At 46.3% G+C, this 15,895-nt stretch overlaps 1 protein-coding gene across 1 annotated transcript; it reads left to right on the top strand.

Moving 5' to 3' along the window:
• The first annotated feature begins 341 nt into the window (after positions 1-341).
• Positions 342-12,747, top strand: tnfaip3 (tumor necrosis factor, alpha-induced protein 3). The gene is made up of 9 exons (XM_068568533.1): positions 342-609; positions 2,205-2,611; positions 6,418-6,608; positions 6,932-7,073; positions 7,528-7,698; positions 7,810-7,990; positions 8,234-9,234; positions 9,382-9,587; positions 9,750-12,747. The coding sequence occupies exons 2-9, from the start codon at positions 2,305-2,307 to the stop codon at positions 10,077-10,079; spliced, it is 2,529 nt and encodes an 842-aa protein (XP_068424634.1). The 5' UTR covers positions 342-609; positions 2,205-2,304; the 3' UTR covers positions 10,080-12,747.
• Positions 12,748-15,895: the final 3,148 nt, after the last annotated feature.

Consider the following 15,895-nt stretch of genomic DNA (forward strand, 5'->3'; position numbering starts at 1 on the left):
TCAACCATGTCGGTCAACGTCCATAAATGTGAGTTTCTTTCGTTTTCCAAACTCATGTTGCAAGGGACGGGTCTCGTTTGCAGGCGTATAGTTTATTTCTAAGGCTGTCTCATGAAATAAAAAATGACGCGACCTGTCTGTCTCCCTCGTTGACGCTCCTTTGTGCATAGTAGGTGGGATATGCTTTCCAGTATTGAGTCAGACAGATAGAGAGCCCCCTGGCGGCGAAGAGCTGCAACTAAACACAGGTTGTGACTGAGGAGCGAGCGAGCGAGCGAGAGAGAGAGAGAGAGAGAGAGAGAGAGAGAGAGAGAGAGAGAGAGAGAGAGAGAGAGAGGAAAATGAGTGGACGGAAAGTCCCCGTGTGGAAATCCCCTTGACTTGTGCCTTTTCCTTTTAAAAAAAAGAAAACAACTATCATTAGCGGACTGTGCGCTCCCTTGAAAGGCTTCGCGAGCTGCCAGGGCTCCAAAATAGATCTGATACTGAAGGAAAGAGAAGGTTGAATGGCGCCGAGGACCGCAGCGGTGAGGCTGAGTGAAGGGGCTCAGAGAGGACTAGCCTGAGCATCCGGGAGGGCTTTGTTATTACCCCCGACATATTACACAGGTAAGACACCCGTCCTACCCTCCCCGTGCCTCCCCATGTGGACCACATTTCTCACCAAAAGGGGGTGCGACTTGGTGGCGAGGCTTCATCACGCCTGGGCCTTGAGCAACGTTATGGTCGTTTTTCTGGGAACATGGAGGAAGCGTGAAAGCCTCGCTCACGACAGTGGCTTTGACAGCCATTGTTTACAAAGACGTCACCCTCGAGCGGATAACGGAGCGTTTAAAAACAGCCCAGATGTGGCGTCGGCGCCGCGACACATGTAGCGAGCAAGACCCGCCGCGTTTGACGCGTTTGAGGGCTACATGGTTTCAAAGGTAGTTGTCATTGGAATTACGTAAGCCTTGAACGTCAGCAAAGTCTTCTGATGTTGTGTTTTTAGGGGGAGCCAGCCACCTTTAAACCGCAGCGTCCACCACTTTGTCTGTGTGCTCCTCAAAAGTCTTTCAGCGGTGCCAACACGCCAAAACAGCGACTAATGGCTCGTGTCAACACGCTCGCGGGCATCCAGGTGTCCGTCTTCTCGTCCCCTCCATGTGACTGACTAGCCCGGTAGCGTGGCCTAGTCCGCTGTTGCACCTGCTGCTGTTTGAGTAGTGAAGGTGCTCAGGTGTTGTGGTTGTTAAACCTGCTCGGCTTCTTCTAAAACGGTGCATTTAAACGCGAGGAAGTTGAACAAAATACAAACATAATTCAGCAACATTCCAGGCCTCCTTGCTGACCATCGCTTTCTACTTCCCGTCCACTGAAAATGTGCTGACACACTCTTCGTTTTTGGGTGAAATATGCCTTTAAAAACAAGAACCTGCAATACTCTTTTGCAATACCCCTACTGTGAGGTTGGGGGTTGAAGCTTAACACGTTTACACACTAAGAGTATTTTTTTTATGTATCCTTCAAACTGGCCTAAATCAGGAAACTTTGCTAACTTTAGGCAACATTCTTGTACAGCTGCCTGTGTTAACAACATTAAACAGGGATGTATTGAGAGTTTTACATACTTTTATGAAGACATTTTTATTTCCCTCATACTTTTGGCATTGAGAACAGTATAAGTAGTGAAACTCTGGCATCATCACGGCACACGGCTATCAAACATTCTCTAACAATGACTCGTCTCGCTCTATTTGAAGCATTAATGGCAGTCCTGTCGTCTGGATAAAGGTGTTGACCCGAAAGGGGGCCTTTGGGCAGACAGTGTGACCTCCACAGCAGCCCAGGAAGCTCTGGGTGGCCTTCACTTAAAGTCTGGAAAACACCGAATAATTGTTACTGGGGAGCCCTCTTTGGGGGGGAACCAAAAAACCATCAAGTCGAAAAGAAAACTTAAAAGAACAAACAAGAATACAGAGGGTTCTTTGTGTGCTGATTCCATTCGGTCCGCCAGAATCTCCAGTGAAAAAGCACCAAACAGCTTTTCGCAGTGAGATGATCCTGTGTGTTGGGTGGTTTCCCCGAACAAACAGTGAATTAAGCTCTGCCTTAAGTCATAATTAATAAGGAAGGGGAATCTCTTCTGAGAATTTCCCACCAGTCCCACCAGTCTATTCTTTTCTGTACTGTGAAGTAACCCACTCCCCTTTCTCTCCATCCAGTTTCCACGTTGCTGGGCCAGGGGTGCTTGGTGCCTCCTCCTTTTCCTCCTCCTTGTTCCTCTTCCTCCCCTCCTTCCATCCACCTGGCCACTCATCCGCCATGTCGCAGGGTCAGAACTTCCTCCCCAAATTCCTGTTTGTCTCCAACCTGCTGAAGGCGGTGAAGATCCGTCAGCGAGTGCCCAACGACGTGGTGAAGCCGGCTGCCAGCAGCGGCCTGATGCACCACCTGCGCGGTATGCACCGGTACACACTGGAGATGATTGCCATGAACCACTTCCCCCAGGCCTTCAGGGAGGTGGTGCAGGCCGCCATCCTGGACCGAGCCATGGAGGCCTCATTGGAGCAGGAGAAGAAGCTCAACTGGTGTCGGGAGGTGAAGAAGATGGTGCCTTTACGTACCAATGGTAAGAAAGATCAGCTGATCTCCACCGAATAGTTTCTATGATCTCCTTACTTAACCTCCCTGAAGTCAGGGGCCTTTTGCTGAAGTTTTGTCAAGAGTTGGGACTTTAAATACATGCTGTTGGAGCAGGAGGCGCGGGCGACTTTTAACACAAAGTTCAACAACAGAAGCAATTCAACAAATTGTTCCCAGAGCTGATGTCAACCCTTTGTTCCTTTCTTTCACGAACTATAGCGACGTTCATTGCTCAGGGCGGAGGATGTGTTTTGCTTTTGTTTCATTTTCAACGATCGAGGAGGTGCGTGTTTGTGAGTCAGGGCTATTTGATATGTAAATTCTGAGATGTCATTACTCACAAGCAGGGTTACTGTAAATGACAATGGAGAGACTCGATTCCGCTTTCACATGCACTCATTTCGCAGCCCCTCTCGGTTTTGCTCTGCGTTTGAGTTCAGTCAGCCCATTGCTAAGTCATGTTTTCTGTTACGTGGATGTTGTAACACCGGAACATCCCAGGGTCGGCAAACATTCAGACCCGGGCCTGATTACGTCTGATCAGAGTTCTGGGAAATTCTCTGGCGTCACTCGGAGGACTGATATTTACGGTCGATGATGTATCAGACCTGACTATTTCCACAGATTTTGATTTACAACCTTTGGGGTATGTCCCCTCTTTTTTCTGTGTAGGGGTTGGTGTGGTGTGTGGATGTATGTTTGTGTTTGTGTCAAGAGTGTAAATGTCAGTGGATCTTAAACATCTCAAATAGTTTTACCTTTAGTTCCCCACTAGTCTGACTGTCGCTTTATGTCGCTGTCTTTGAGACTGTCAGCTGTGTGTCACGACTCACCGGGCCTTGTTAAAGCAAATGTGACCAAATCCAACTGACTCGCGCTGTCTCTTCATCTAGATGTGTTTAAGTTATTTCAGTAACTTAAACACATCTGGTGTTTACATCAGACTTAATGTCTATTTTTAGATGAAGGCTAAAACAGTTTTTGAAGGGAAGCATCAGCCGAAGCATTCACAATAGAAGACGGAAACAGAAATCAAGCTGAGTGACAAGTTTGTCATAAACGTGTGTGTTTCCAGAGGAAATTGTTTATTTATTTCTCATAGGAAGCGCTTAACACTATGCAGTGAGAAATTCCTGTTTTGAATACATCTCAGAATTGACTTTGAACAGTTACTGGATGGATGAGGAACTTGCTGTGTGTCATGTGAGTTAATAGTAAGTTCGTAATGACTTTCTGTGACTCTCATAAAGACATGGTTCCTCTTCAGAAAGACCCCTGCCTCTTCTGGCTTCTGCTGCCAGTAACCTGGCCGGAAAACCCTGGCTTGTGAAGATGATGTCATAAAGATGAGACAGAATTTACCAGCCACAGCGTCTAACTCTGAAGGACCCAGACGTGACTTTGAGCAGAGGACGGACAACACACACACAGACACACACACACACACACACACACACACACACACACACTCACACACGCATGCACACACGCACACACAGAGGACTGACTGACTGCTGCTGAGTCACTGGAGCTGGGCAGACAGACACACATACAGAGAGAGAACGTGAGAGAGCAAAACTCTGTCAATGAACATCCAGTCAGAGCAGGCCATATTAATCAATCTCCTCAGAGTCATAACACGGCAATAAGATCAGTCTCCACGTCGTTTGGGACCTAAATGAACCCAGTAGCTCCCTAGCTTTCAATCTTCCCAAAACCTGGATGTATTCCCCAGACTAGAAGAACTCCAACTGACATCATAATAATAGCCAAACGGCCTCGTGAAGCGTTAATTCCCCGGCAATTCAAAATAACGGGGTCACATCGGCGTTCCGGTTTGTAATGCAACTTTTTCAGCGAGTGACGACACGCGTTATTGAAATTCAGTGCGTCTTCTGTCTTAAATGCCTAGAACGCATCCGAGGGTTTTTCCCAAACAGCATCCCATGTCTGTCATGTGTCCGCAACAGGCAGGATTTGTTCAGCTACAATACACCGAGTCTACATGCTGTTGTATCAGAGAGGACACACGCACACCGCCACAGTGTTCTCCCTTATAAGAACAGACTACTTTTCTTAATGTTGTATCCACAGTGTTTATGAAAAACATATTATGTCATATCTCTCGTTTGAGTATAAAAGCAGAAGCAAAACTAGTCTCGGCCAGAGTGGGAGAGTGGATGGCGTGTGCCACAAACATACATCTGCTATGGAAAGCACCATGTTGCAACCTTGTGGTTGATGTCACCTGCACGAGGAACAGATGAGGATTAAGTCCGGTCGTACGCTGCTGTGTTTTCAGGAAGTGTCCCAGATTGCCACAGAGGAAGTGTCTGTATTTAGACTGATGTGACCAGCAGACCGTCTTTCATCGTTAGTCGTCACTCGCCAGGCAGCTCGATTGAGGGTCAAACGTCTGTGGGTTTTTTGTGTGTGCAGGAAGAGCTGGCAGCACATGCATGTTTTGGAACTTTGTGCCTATTCTTGTGCCTGTGTATCTCTTTTTGAGGAGGGTGCTGTTAGGGATGCCTATTCTCACGAGAGAGTTTTGAGAGGCAAGTGCACTGACGCAAGAACGGCAAAAGCCAACAACGGCTGGTCTCGAAGTACAGTGGGACGTTCCCTCGGTTGACTAAAAAACTGCATCTCACATTACCGTCCTCTCGCACGACAGATAATGTTTCGAGAAATGGGATCCAGTTTGTACTAGGGCACGACACCTACGCCGGCTAAACTGATTTTAGACGTTTTGTCTCGCGGGCTGGAATTTAAGTAACTTTTCCTTTACAGATGTTTTGCTATTTTATGCAGCAATGTTGTACATAGAAAGGTAACTCTTGGCAGGTAAACATTACGGAACATACACATTGCGGTAAATTTGTATGCGTTTGTGCATGTGAGTGCACGTGTAATCTCGGCGCTCATTAATCACAGCCCCTATTGGGTGTTGATAGCAGTAGTTCAAAAGATAGCATTCCATACTGTCCAAGCCACGCCCCCTGTGGAAAGTCCAGGACCAGCTGAGAGACATTGATGAGTTGGAATCACAGGAGGTGAACACACACGCACACAAGGCAGAAGTTAGCGCGGGGAAATTCCTGTGTTTAGTGTGGCAACAGGGTTATTCAGAGCCGCACACATTGACAAACATGGGCTCTCCTGTTTCACAATCAGAAAAAGACCCGGTATTGCCATAGGAGACAAAATAAAATTCCCGCATTTTTAGTTGCTCACACACACGCACACAAATTCCATTTTTGAAACTTTTTTATCTCCCTGACTTTTTGTAGAACATAGCAGGAAGCAGTTTTCTTTGAATCGTTGGAGATTTTCAGGGCAGATTAAGGTAGTGAAGGAGCTACATTACATTTGTTCTAAAACATTTTTTCAAGTATATTGAAGACCTGCATGGTAAAAGCCCAGCTTTGTCTGCAGTGTTTGCACAGTTTCAGACACATGAGCTTCATATAATAGTCTAGATACCAGATAGCGCGACAACTGACCCGACTGCCTGGAAATCCCCAGACTTTAGTTACGAGTTTGTGTGTGTGTGTGTCTGTTTCTGTGTGTGTGTGTGCGCGTGCATTCACTCACTCACTCACTTGTCTGTTGTGCATGCTGTGTACACTCTACATTCGCACTGTTGTGCATGCTGTGTACACTCTACATTCGCACACACGTGTGCGTGAGTCCACACAAATTAGTATTAATTACGTCCCGTGTACTAAATCCACCACCCTCTGCTCTAACATTGTATGTGCTTGCCTGCCCTTTTTCTGTGTGTGTCAATAGGAGACGGGAACTGTTTGCTCCACGCGGCCTCTCAGTACATGCTGGGTGTTCAGGACACGGACCTGGTGCTTCGGAAAGCTCTACATGGTGTTTTAAAAGAGACGGACACCGGCGTCTTCAGAGCTCGCTTCCAGGCGGAGCTGCTCCAGTCCCAGGAGTTCACACAGACCGGACTACGATACACCACAATGGTATGAAGATCAGAGCAGGTCTATGTCAAAAGTCTTCCTCGCTGCTTTGCGTCAATACATTTTTGCCAGATGCGAGAAGCCTGAGGTAAAGCGTACTGGTCCTAGCGAGACAGTCCAACCTCAATCAGTGCTTATGTATATTGCATCATTGCAAAAATGAATATAGCGTAATATATGTTTTGTTTTTATGCAATATATTAAGCTAGATTATATGCATACATCCTTTTTCTTATTTCCCTTCCGACAAAATATTTGATGAAACGTGATGTAAGTGTAATCATAAGTGTACCATCCTCACTCTTTGTGCGTGTGTGCTGTCCCAGAACTGGGAGGAGGAGTGGGAAAAGATTGTGAAGATGGCGTCTCCAGCCTCCGGTAGCAATGGCCTCCAGTTTGACTCTCTGGAGGACATTCACATCTTCGTCCTCTCCAACATTCTCCGCCGACCCATCATCGTCATCGCAGGTACGGACTTTTTGTCATCTCAGAGTATGTTCATTGTTCCCTTGTCAGCCATCGACGACCCGCTGGTCTCGTTTCAACATGTCATAAAGAAGGTGGGGGTATCTCCTTCCACATGCCTCAAGATTTTGCTCATTGTGTTTGACTTCACTGTATAACTTCCCATCTATTTGGGTTAGTGGATGTAGAGCGCATGTTGTGATTAATAAATTGTATGGAGGTTAAATAAGCAGGATCTTGTTTACATGTTGTTCCGCTCAATGAAGTTGCAAAGTATATCAATTTCTTAAAAAAAATACATATCCAATACCTCCTTCCAGAAGCTGAAAAGTTTGATTCAACTGTGAAACAAGCCAACAATAAACTCCGTAAAATGTGTACTAAAAACCTTTAACTTGTTCTTGGACAGTTATCTTTTAATTCAGGAGTAACCCTTCAATCCTTGTTCTTTCAACAGACCAGGTGGTCAGGAGTATGAAATCTGGCTCCTCCATCTCTCCTCTGAATGTGGGTGGAATTTATCTGCCACTACACTGGCCGCCCACAGAGTGCTACAAATACCCAATCGTGCTCGGCTACGACTCCCAGCACTTTGCACCCCTCATCACCATTAAAGACAGCGGCCCAGGTAGAAAACAAGGAAGAGACAGCTGTTATGAAGCTGACGCGACAACGAGCCCTGATATGAAGTTGCACTGGTTTTTTATTTCTATGTGACATCTCGGTCTGTATCTCCCAGAGATCCGAGCAGTACCGCTGATCAACCCGGGACGAGGGGGCTTTGAGGAGCTGAAGGTTCACTTCCTCATGGAGAAAGAACAGCAACAGAGAGAAAGGCTGCTGAAAGACTACCTGCTGCTAATAGAGATCCCCGTCATAGGCTTGGGCCACGACACCACTCGGATCATCAATGCTGCACGGTACTTAAATACTATGAACTCTGTCCCCATAAACTGACAAAACGGAAGAAGAACAAGTAAAACATTGATATCCTTGTCCTTTTCCTGGCCTGACTGTTAAATGCGGTTTTGCACATTGCAACTTAGAAAAGAAAAGGTACAATTTTTTTAGATTGATATTGTGACGCAGCTGGTTGAACTTCTCCAAACCACAAAAAAAAGTGCAGTTCATTTAAGAACCACATTGTATGTATCTGTTCCCAGGCTGGATGAGGGCAACCTCCCTGAAGACATGAACCTGATGGAGGACTACCTGCAGCTCGTCAACCACGAGTACCAGCGCTGGCAGGAGGACAAGGAGCTGGCGTGGGCCGCCCAGCCACAGCGCCCACCGCCCTTCTCCGTCTCCCAGCTCTCCCTCATCGAGATCCGCTGCGCCACGCCGCGATGCACCTTCTACGTCTCCGTGGACACGCAGCCTCATTGCCACGAGTGCTTCGAGAAGCGGCAGGCCACCACCGGTGTGGGATTGAGGATTGAAGGGGTCGTGCAGACCAAGGGCGTAGGGGTACAAGGTGGGGTGGGAGTGGTTGGGGGATCAGACACTGAGGTGAGCTCCAGAGGAGCCCGAGGCAGCAGCCCCCCGTGCTCCACGTCCGGGAGAGGGGTGGTGGTGGTATCCAGCCCCCGCTCAGCTCCGCCCACCGCGCCCAGCCTCAGCCTGTACAGTGAAACTCATGCCATGAAGTGCAAGACACCCGGCTGCCTCTTTACCCTCAGCGTGGAGCATGATGGACTTTGCGAGCGCTGCTTCAACTCCAGGCAGAACCTCGGACCCCCTGGAGCGGGAACGGCTGCTCCAGGACTCCCGAGCCCCAATGGGGGGCCCACGGTCCCCCACCCGGCCCAGGGCACCGGCTGGACCCAGTGGGGGGGCCGCGAGACAGAGACAGAACGCTGCAGCATGTGCAGACAGGAGGCGTTCAGGATATTCAATGGCCTGTGTCCACCCTGCATGCAGAGGCAGCAGCCTCCAGAGAGGGGAGAGCCGCAGCAGAACAACCCCAGGACTGAGGCCTCGTCGTCAGCTTGGACCCAGGCCAGGGACACTGAGCGGCCGTGCCCCACCCTAACCCCGGGGCACACCTCAGCCTGGCAAGCCCCTCTGGCGCGGCCTTGTAAAAGATCCGGCTGCCAGTTCTTTGGGACGCCAGAGAAGTTGGGATTCTGCACTATTTGCTACGTAGACTATCAGACCAATCACCGTAAGTCCTGACACTTCACGTCATGTCACATGGCTCTCCACGGTTAAACTAAATGGTTGTTTTATGTTGAATTGTACTCATATTGTTCATCTCTCAAAAGTCAAATCATGCCGGCCATTGCTTATGTTGGCTACTGTCTGTTCTCAGACCTGACCCCTCCCGCTGCCCCGGTCCAGAGCCGGCATGGTGTGGAGGCCGGCTTCCAGAACGCCTCCCGGTGTCGAGGGCCAGGGTGTGGCGCAGTTGGCAAGGCCATGCTGGAGGGCTACTGCGACAAGTGCTACGTCAAAGAGCAAAGCACACGGCTCAACCAAGTGGCACATCGCACACCACCCTCGCCTCCTCTGGTCATGGTAGGTGTCTGTCATACCTTGTGTCGTTTGGATTTTCTTCTTCTTTGATTCTTGTTCATCTCAACGATTAATATCCCGCTGGTCCACAGATGCACTTTAAGTTGCCAAATTGACCTTTCTCTTCTTCTTCCTCGCTCCCCCTCTCTTTCTCTCTTCATAAAGCGTGAACGAGCGGCCAAACCCAGATCTTCTCAGCAATCCCAGACGCAGACCCAGACCCAGACCCAGACTCAGACCCAGACCCAGACGCAGACTTCGACTCAGACCCAGTGCCGGCGGAGCGGCTGCAGTAACGTGTCCCCGGGTTGCACAGACCTCTGCCCCGAGTGCCACACACGTGGCCAGGGCAGGGAGGCGGGCCGACGGGCGCAGGCGCCCAAAGAAAAGTCCAAGCAGCGGTGCAGGACGCAGGGCTGCGACCACTACGCCAACCAAGAGAAACAGGGCTACTGCAACGAGTGTGACCACTTCAAACAGATTTACCGCGGCTGACCACATGCACATCCACGCAACCACGATGACGACACATCGCTATCACGCTAGAGCCGCTGCCCTGCTGTTGGCGCCCCATGCCAGTCAATGCACCTCTGATACTAACTAACCAACTAACTAACTAGCTAGTGAATACTAGTAACCTTATGGCCTGAAAATGAAACCCCCCCCTCGTCCCTCCACCCGTGTAGAATGTGAAGAGAGAGAGAGTGTGTGTATGTGTGTGTGTGTGGGGGTGTTGGAGGCGGGGGAGTTGAATGTGTGTGTGTGTTCGCAGTAGACATGGCCTCCAGAATACCTCTTTGTGCAATTATTATCATCTGACGTGCCCCGCGCACTTCCACGATGAGAGGTTTGGCTTCATGTCAGAGCAACTGACTTAACTCTTGTGTACAATATGTATTTAGAGGTACGTCGTGAATCGTGCCGGACAAAATGATTGTATGTTGACATAACGAGAAGCATCTTGACATTGCTTTCTAGACCACAGCCAAGGATTTATACCCGCCGTCTGTCTGTCTTAACACATCTGTGTATCTGTCTGCCTGTCTGTCTAGCATTTGCCCTGTAGAAGGAGGGATGCAGTAGTTGAGGAAGTCCCAGCAAGTAATCCGTGGAAGTAGTAAGCAGAAGTGAGCCACACTGGGCCAAAGTGAAGCGCTTGGAAACAAAATTAAATGGTATGCACCATTTGTTGAGCTTAGTTCTCCAAAAAACACTCATGTAGGTCCTCCAAATAAAGACAAAGGTTTGCCGAGAAAAGCTCTTGCAATCAATATTGTAAAAATGATCAAGACTCAATTTTCTTCCATTTGTCAGTCGAAAGCAGTTTATATTTTGAGGCAAATTGAACTCGGTATTTTTTACTTATCTGTTATATGACGTTAATGAGATTGTTGATATGGAAAGCAAGAACAGACCTTTTGTCTGCACAGTGCAAGACAGACAGGGCAGGCCCCTGCTAGTTTTGGTGCTACATGTACAGAAATACAAGCCTCTCCATTGTAGCCAACATGCTGTCGGTGTCAGCGGACAGAAGGCGGAGAACACAGTAGAGACAGGACTCATTCACTCTTATTTCCCCCTCTCCTTTCTCCGAAACAGATATGTTGCCTTGGACGTTGTTTTGCTGTTTACTGACCACTTAAGCACCTAGAAATGCATCGACACATACCTACACATGCGCACACAAATGTAGGAGCTCCAGTGCTGTCAGAAGGGGATTGCCGACAATAAAGAGAATTGAGAACATAATGGCGGGTGATTAACCACCTTGCCACACACATTTGCACACACATGCACATGCAAACACAGCTCTGTGAGATTGTACGCGCCCCACCCCACCCCGAGGTGGTATGTAGGTAAACAAACCCACAGAGAAATGCATTCCTCTCTGCTCCACCCCACTGGATGTGCCAAGGCGACAATTTCAAAAATGTCAAAGAGCCACCCCATCGCCTGCTTTTGGCTAATCTCGTTTATCTGAATGTGTTTTGTGCTGCCGCTACAACAGCACAGTATTGGGGGCTGATCCTCGATAAGTTTTGCCTTTAAGTAGTGATTGAAATTTTATGGACCAGAGGAGCACTGATCAGTGATCCTGGATCAGTGCTCCCACCTATAAAATGCTTTTGTGAATATGGATCTTGGTCCATATTGTAGGACCTTCCAACCCGATGCCTCATCTCCAACAAAACACACAAACACACACACAGAATGCACGCATGTGTGCATCTGGAATACGCAAAACTGACATTCCTGGTTTTTTTTTTTGTTTGTTTGGGGATTTTTTTAATGTATTTTGATATATTTGGTTTTGTTTCTGCCAAAAAAAAAAAATACATGTGCCATCAACCGCCAAACAGTTGTTGTTACCTCCTTAAAAATGACCAGCCTGTAACACTCTAAACTAACTAGAGAGCCACAAATAGACATCTCCAACCCTGTGTAAACCACAGACGAGAGTTTATCAAGCTCCATGTGGAAAATCCCCAAATAGGCACCATCTTTTCACGAGTGCCTGTTTTATCGAAATACGAAGAAATGTTTATCTGCAGCGATAACCTCAAGCGTAAAACATTTATCCAACCATCTCAAATGTGATATCAACTGGAACAGTTATTCCCCTTGTACTTCTGCTGAAGTGCTCCACTGCTGTAGGCAGATGTCCATCTGTGGCTTGAGTTAGTGAACGCATAGACAAACAGGCTCTCGGTCTGCCTTTTCATTACAACTGTATCTAAAGCTGTCGGGCCAGCCCACCTGTTGACGGCCTGTACGTAGATCTCTGTGTGCTTTAATCACCTCTAGACAAACCTTAATCAATTAAAGGCCAATGTGTGGTCAGCTCATCGGGGCCCCTTAACTAGGTTTCGGGGCACTGACTTGAGTCGGACTGGGAGGGAGATCACATAAGTTGCACATGACTTGTCTAAGCTGCTGAGGCATTTAGGAATGGTGCTCCGACTCGCTTAGGGACATTCCAACAGTAGGAAGAACAACCGCGTAGATGCAGAAGGTGTAACAAAACATGCAAACTGTGTGGAAGTTTCTCTGTGACCTTTCGACAATAGGGTATTGTATGAAAAAAAAAAAGCCTGGTTTTATTTGTTAAGTATTTATTCATATCAAGATATCTGTATTGTGTGATTCAATAATTATTTATATGTCGTCCTGAAATGAATTATTTTTATTAAGAAATCTGAAATCTGTCTGTGGTTCTTGTCTCTCTAGTTTGTGTGTTTGTTGAAAATGTGTGTGTGTGTGTGCACTTCCACAGTGTATGTGTAAGGAACACAACCATGTGTGCTGCACTATGAGCACTTGCACATGCAGTGTGCTTGTGTGGGCTCTTTGAGATTTCAACATTGCACTGCTATTACAGCATCTCTCTCTCCACTGTGCCGTGTGTTGCCCCACAGTGTTTCTTCTGGAAAAAAAAACAAAAAAAAAACAGTTGTTAGCTAACGGCACCGAATCCATCTCCAGTGTAGGGCGTACAGTGGGTGCTGCAAAAGTCATCAGATAAGTGATCGCTCCGGCCTGGTTTAGACGCTTAACTGGGTTAGCTCTTCTTCTCTCTTATTCCGCCTCCGTTGTTCTCATTTATTTTCTCATTGTTACATATTTCCATACAAAAAACTTCAAATGATGAAGCTTCACTTAGGTGTTTTTTTCTGTCACTATTCAGTTCTTTCCAGGCCGCCATGCTTGAAAGAAAGAAAGAAAGAAAGAAAAAAAGAAAGAAAGGGAACCCCTACCCTCGCATAGAAAGACAGAGTTCACACAGGAGTGCAGTGGGAGGGGGGAATTTGGAGCGAAGGGAGATCTGGCAGTGACAGGTGGGGAATATGTTTTAATTATACATAGCAGGGCAGAGGTGACATTTAACAAGTGTGGGGCTGCAAGTGTCTGCGTGGGCTTTCTCAACAACCTACAGCCTCTACCACAGTCAGATTGTTAGGCTGCTGTGGTTTCCTGGAAATACCCCAGCATGCAAACACTCCCTTGTGTAACTGCTCCTTTGCAGACGAGCGCCGTTCCACTTGACGTGCGAGTGCTTCACTAAATGCGGCGGTTAAACCTTCCCATAGAGACTCTATAAAACATGATTATGCGCGGCACAAGCGTGTTAGTTACAAGATAAGAATTCAAATGTAATGGAGGTGCATCCCAACTTTGCATGACTGAAGATCTTTTTATTGAATTCGCAGACACGCAGTCACAAAAAATACCGTCTACTCAAAGTACAGAGCTGTGATGCGTTGCCTATAGACCCGTCACATGCACATTTATATATAGAATGATAAAAACTGATGTCCAATACAAATAACTGTTATTTATATAAGTTATATAACTGTGATCAAAGGCAAGGTTGGTCGTTTTGAGATTAAGATTAAGTTAGAAATAATAAAATATCCAACTAAAAAAAAAACAAGCCCGGTGTTGCCAAATCTTTTCCAAAGTTGCTTCAAAAGCAGCAGCCAGGTGACGAGCAATGAGGATACAGGCTGAATGTGATAGGCCTGTTCAATCATGACTTTTAAGTCAAATTAAATGACACTTTTATTTTTTTGTCAGAACATTTGATTCATTGATTACTCTCAGGATGTGATGAGAATTTCAACAAAAATATCAAAAATACTTTTGAAGAAAATGAACAACCGAGCCTTTGAGGACTAGAGACCGGTGTTCATATCTTTGACATACATACGCTAAAATCAAAATCATAAAATAATAACATACTATTGGACTCAAATTGACTAAAAATAAATTGGTTGATGCAGGTTAATCAGTTAAAAAACTAACATGCAATGAATGTGGAGCCCCCTCCCCCCCCAACACACACACACACACAAGCGCGTGCACACACATGCGCGCGCACACACGCGCGCGCACACAAAGTCTGACTCACTGCAGCTTCTGTTGGAAAATAAAATGTTGCAAAAATCGAAACTACATTTGTGTCTGATTCAACAGGAAGATATGTTATTGTGCAATAGGAAGCGGTTGTACCCATGGTTACCTTTGTTTGACCCTTTTATATGCAGCAACAAAGATAGACGATGAGATACACAATTCCACTGAACAATATCACACACACACACACTAATTACTTTGTAAAGATGCCATTTGAATCTACCTCGTCTGCGTCATTTTCGCTTGGAACTGGAGGCCACTTCCCCACAGAGAGTACTGCAGGTCAAGTGATGAAATATACATAACTATGTGTACCATACAAGTATTTTAAGGTATTTGTACACAACTTTATCCCCTTTCAATTCTGGTTGCATGACTCCCTGTTCTGCCAAGTAAAGATAAGAGAAGTGAAAGTGACACATGGCAAAGCACTGAACAATGGTGCCAAACAACCGGACCAGGTGGCTACAGGACTCTTACAGTAACCGTCTGTGTTTGTACTCTTCAAGCTGTTTATTTGATTTAGGAATTTAGAAGTTATATTGCTCTCTAGCTGTTCATACTCTTATTTGCATCATATTATCTGCTGCAGAAACACATTCAAGTTGCATCACATGCCAGCCTTCCAATAGTCATCCAAAATGTTGCTTAACTTTTAAAAAAGTTAAATGTTGACATTTTTTTATGCTGGCCTTGAACTAACACAATCACGGTGAATGAGGAACAAACTTCAGCTGAACACAAACGAGAGAGGTACGATGTTGTAACTTCTATTCCAGGGTGGAAAAGTACTCAGATCTTTTAGGATAAATGTGGACTACGAAAAGTATCAAAAGTAAAAGTCATAATTTTGAAAAAAATGGATGCATGGTTATTACGATGCAATTCCTCTGTTGCGGTTGGTCGAAATTAAGCTGATTTTAACTAAGGGATATACTGTTGGTTATTTTCATATGTTTTAAGTTCAAAATATGATGCACTGCCATGTTTAGGCTATAAATCCCCTACTTAATCTAATCTTAATCTTAGTCTACAGTCTAACTAGCAGATAAAGATGTCAGATGCAATGACGTTACAATCTGCACATTTTTTCTCTAAATTGGAGTATAAAGTAGAAGTATAAAGTAGCATCAAATTGAAATACTCAAGTAATGTGTACTTCAGCTAGTACCACAGTTCTTGAGTACATTTAGTTACACTCCACCACTATATATACTGTATATACATGTAGTGTATGAAGTTGCGGTACACCGTGACCACCACAGGGTGGCGCAGACGTAAACATATGAATTGTGACTACAAATAATGACTACAACTTCCGGCATCTGCCTGAGTTTACGGAAGTGGGAGCCGTTAGCGGTTGGTTGGCTCTTTATTTTGTATTCGCGGTACTCGCA

Source organism: Clinocottus analis, unplaced genomic scaffold (genome assembly GCF_023055335.1).
Source record: "Clinocottus analis isolate CAN_PGR_092001 unplaced genomic scaffold, fCliAna1.0.p SCAF_8, whole genome shotgun sequence".
Lineage (NCBI taxonomy): Eukaryota > Metazoa > Chordata > Actinopteri > Perciformes > Cottidae > Clinocottus > Clinocottus analis.

Bases quoted from the DNA above. Each gene is read 5' to 3' on its own strand.
- tnfaip3 (XM_068568533.1), top strand. From the start codon at position 2,305: ATGTCGCAGGGTCAGAACTTCCTCCCCAAATTCCTGTTTGTCTCCAAC. The intron at 7,074-7,527 runs GTACGGACTTTT...TTCTTTCAACAG, and splicing joins ACCCATCATCGTCATCGCAG to ACCAGGTGGTCAGGAGTATG. The intron at 7,991-8,233 runs GTACTTAAATAC...ATCTGTTCCCAG, and splicing joins CGGATCATCAATGCTGCACG to GCTGGATGAGGGCAACCTCC.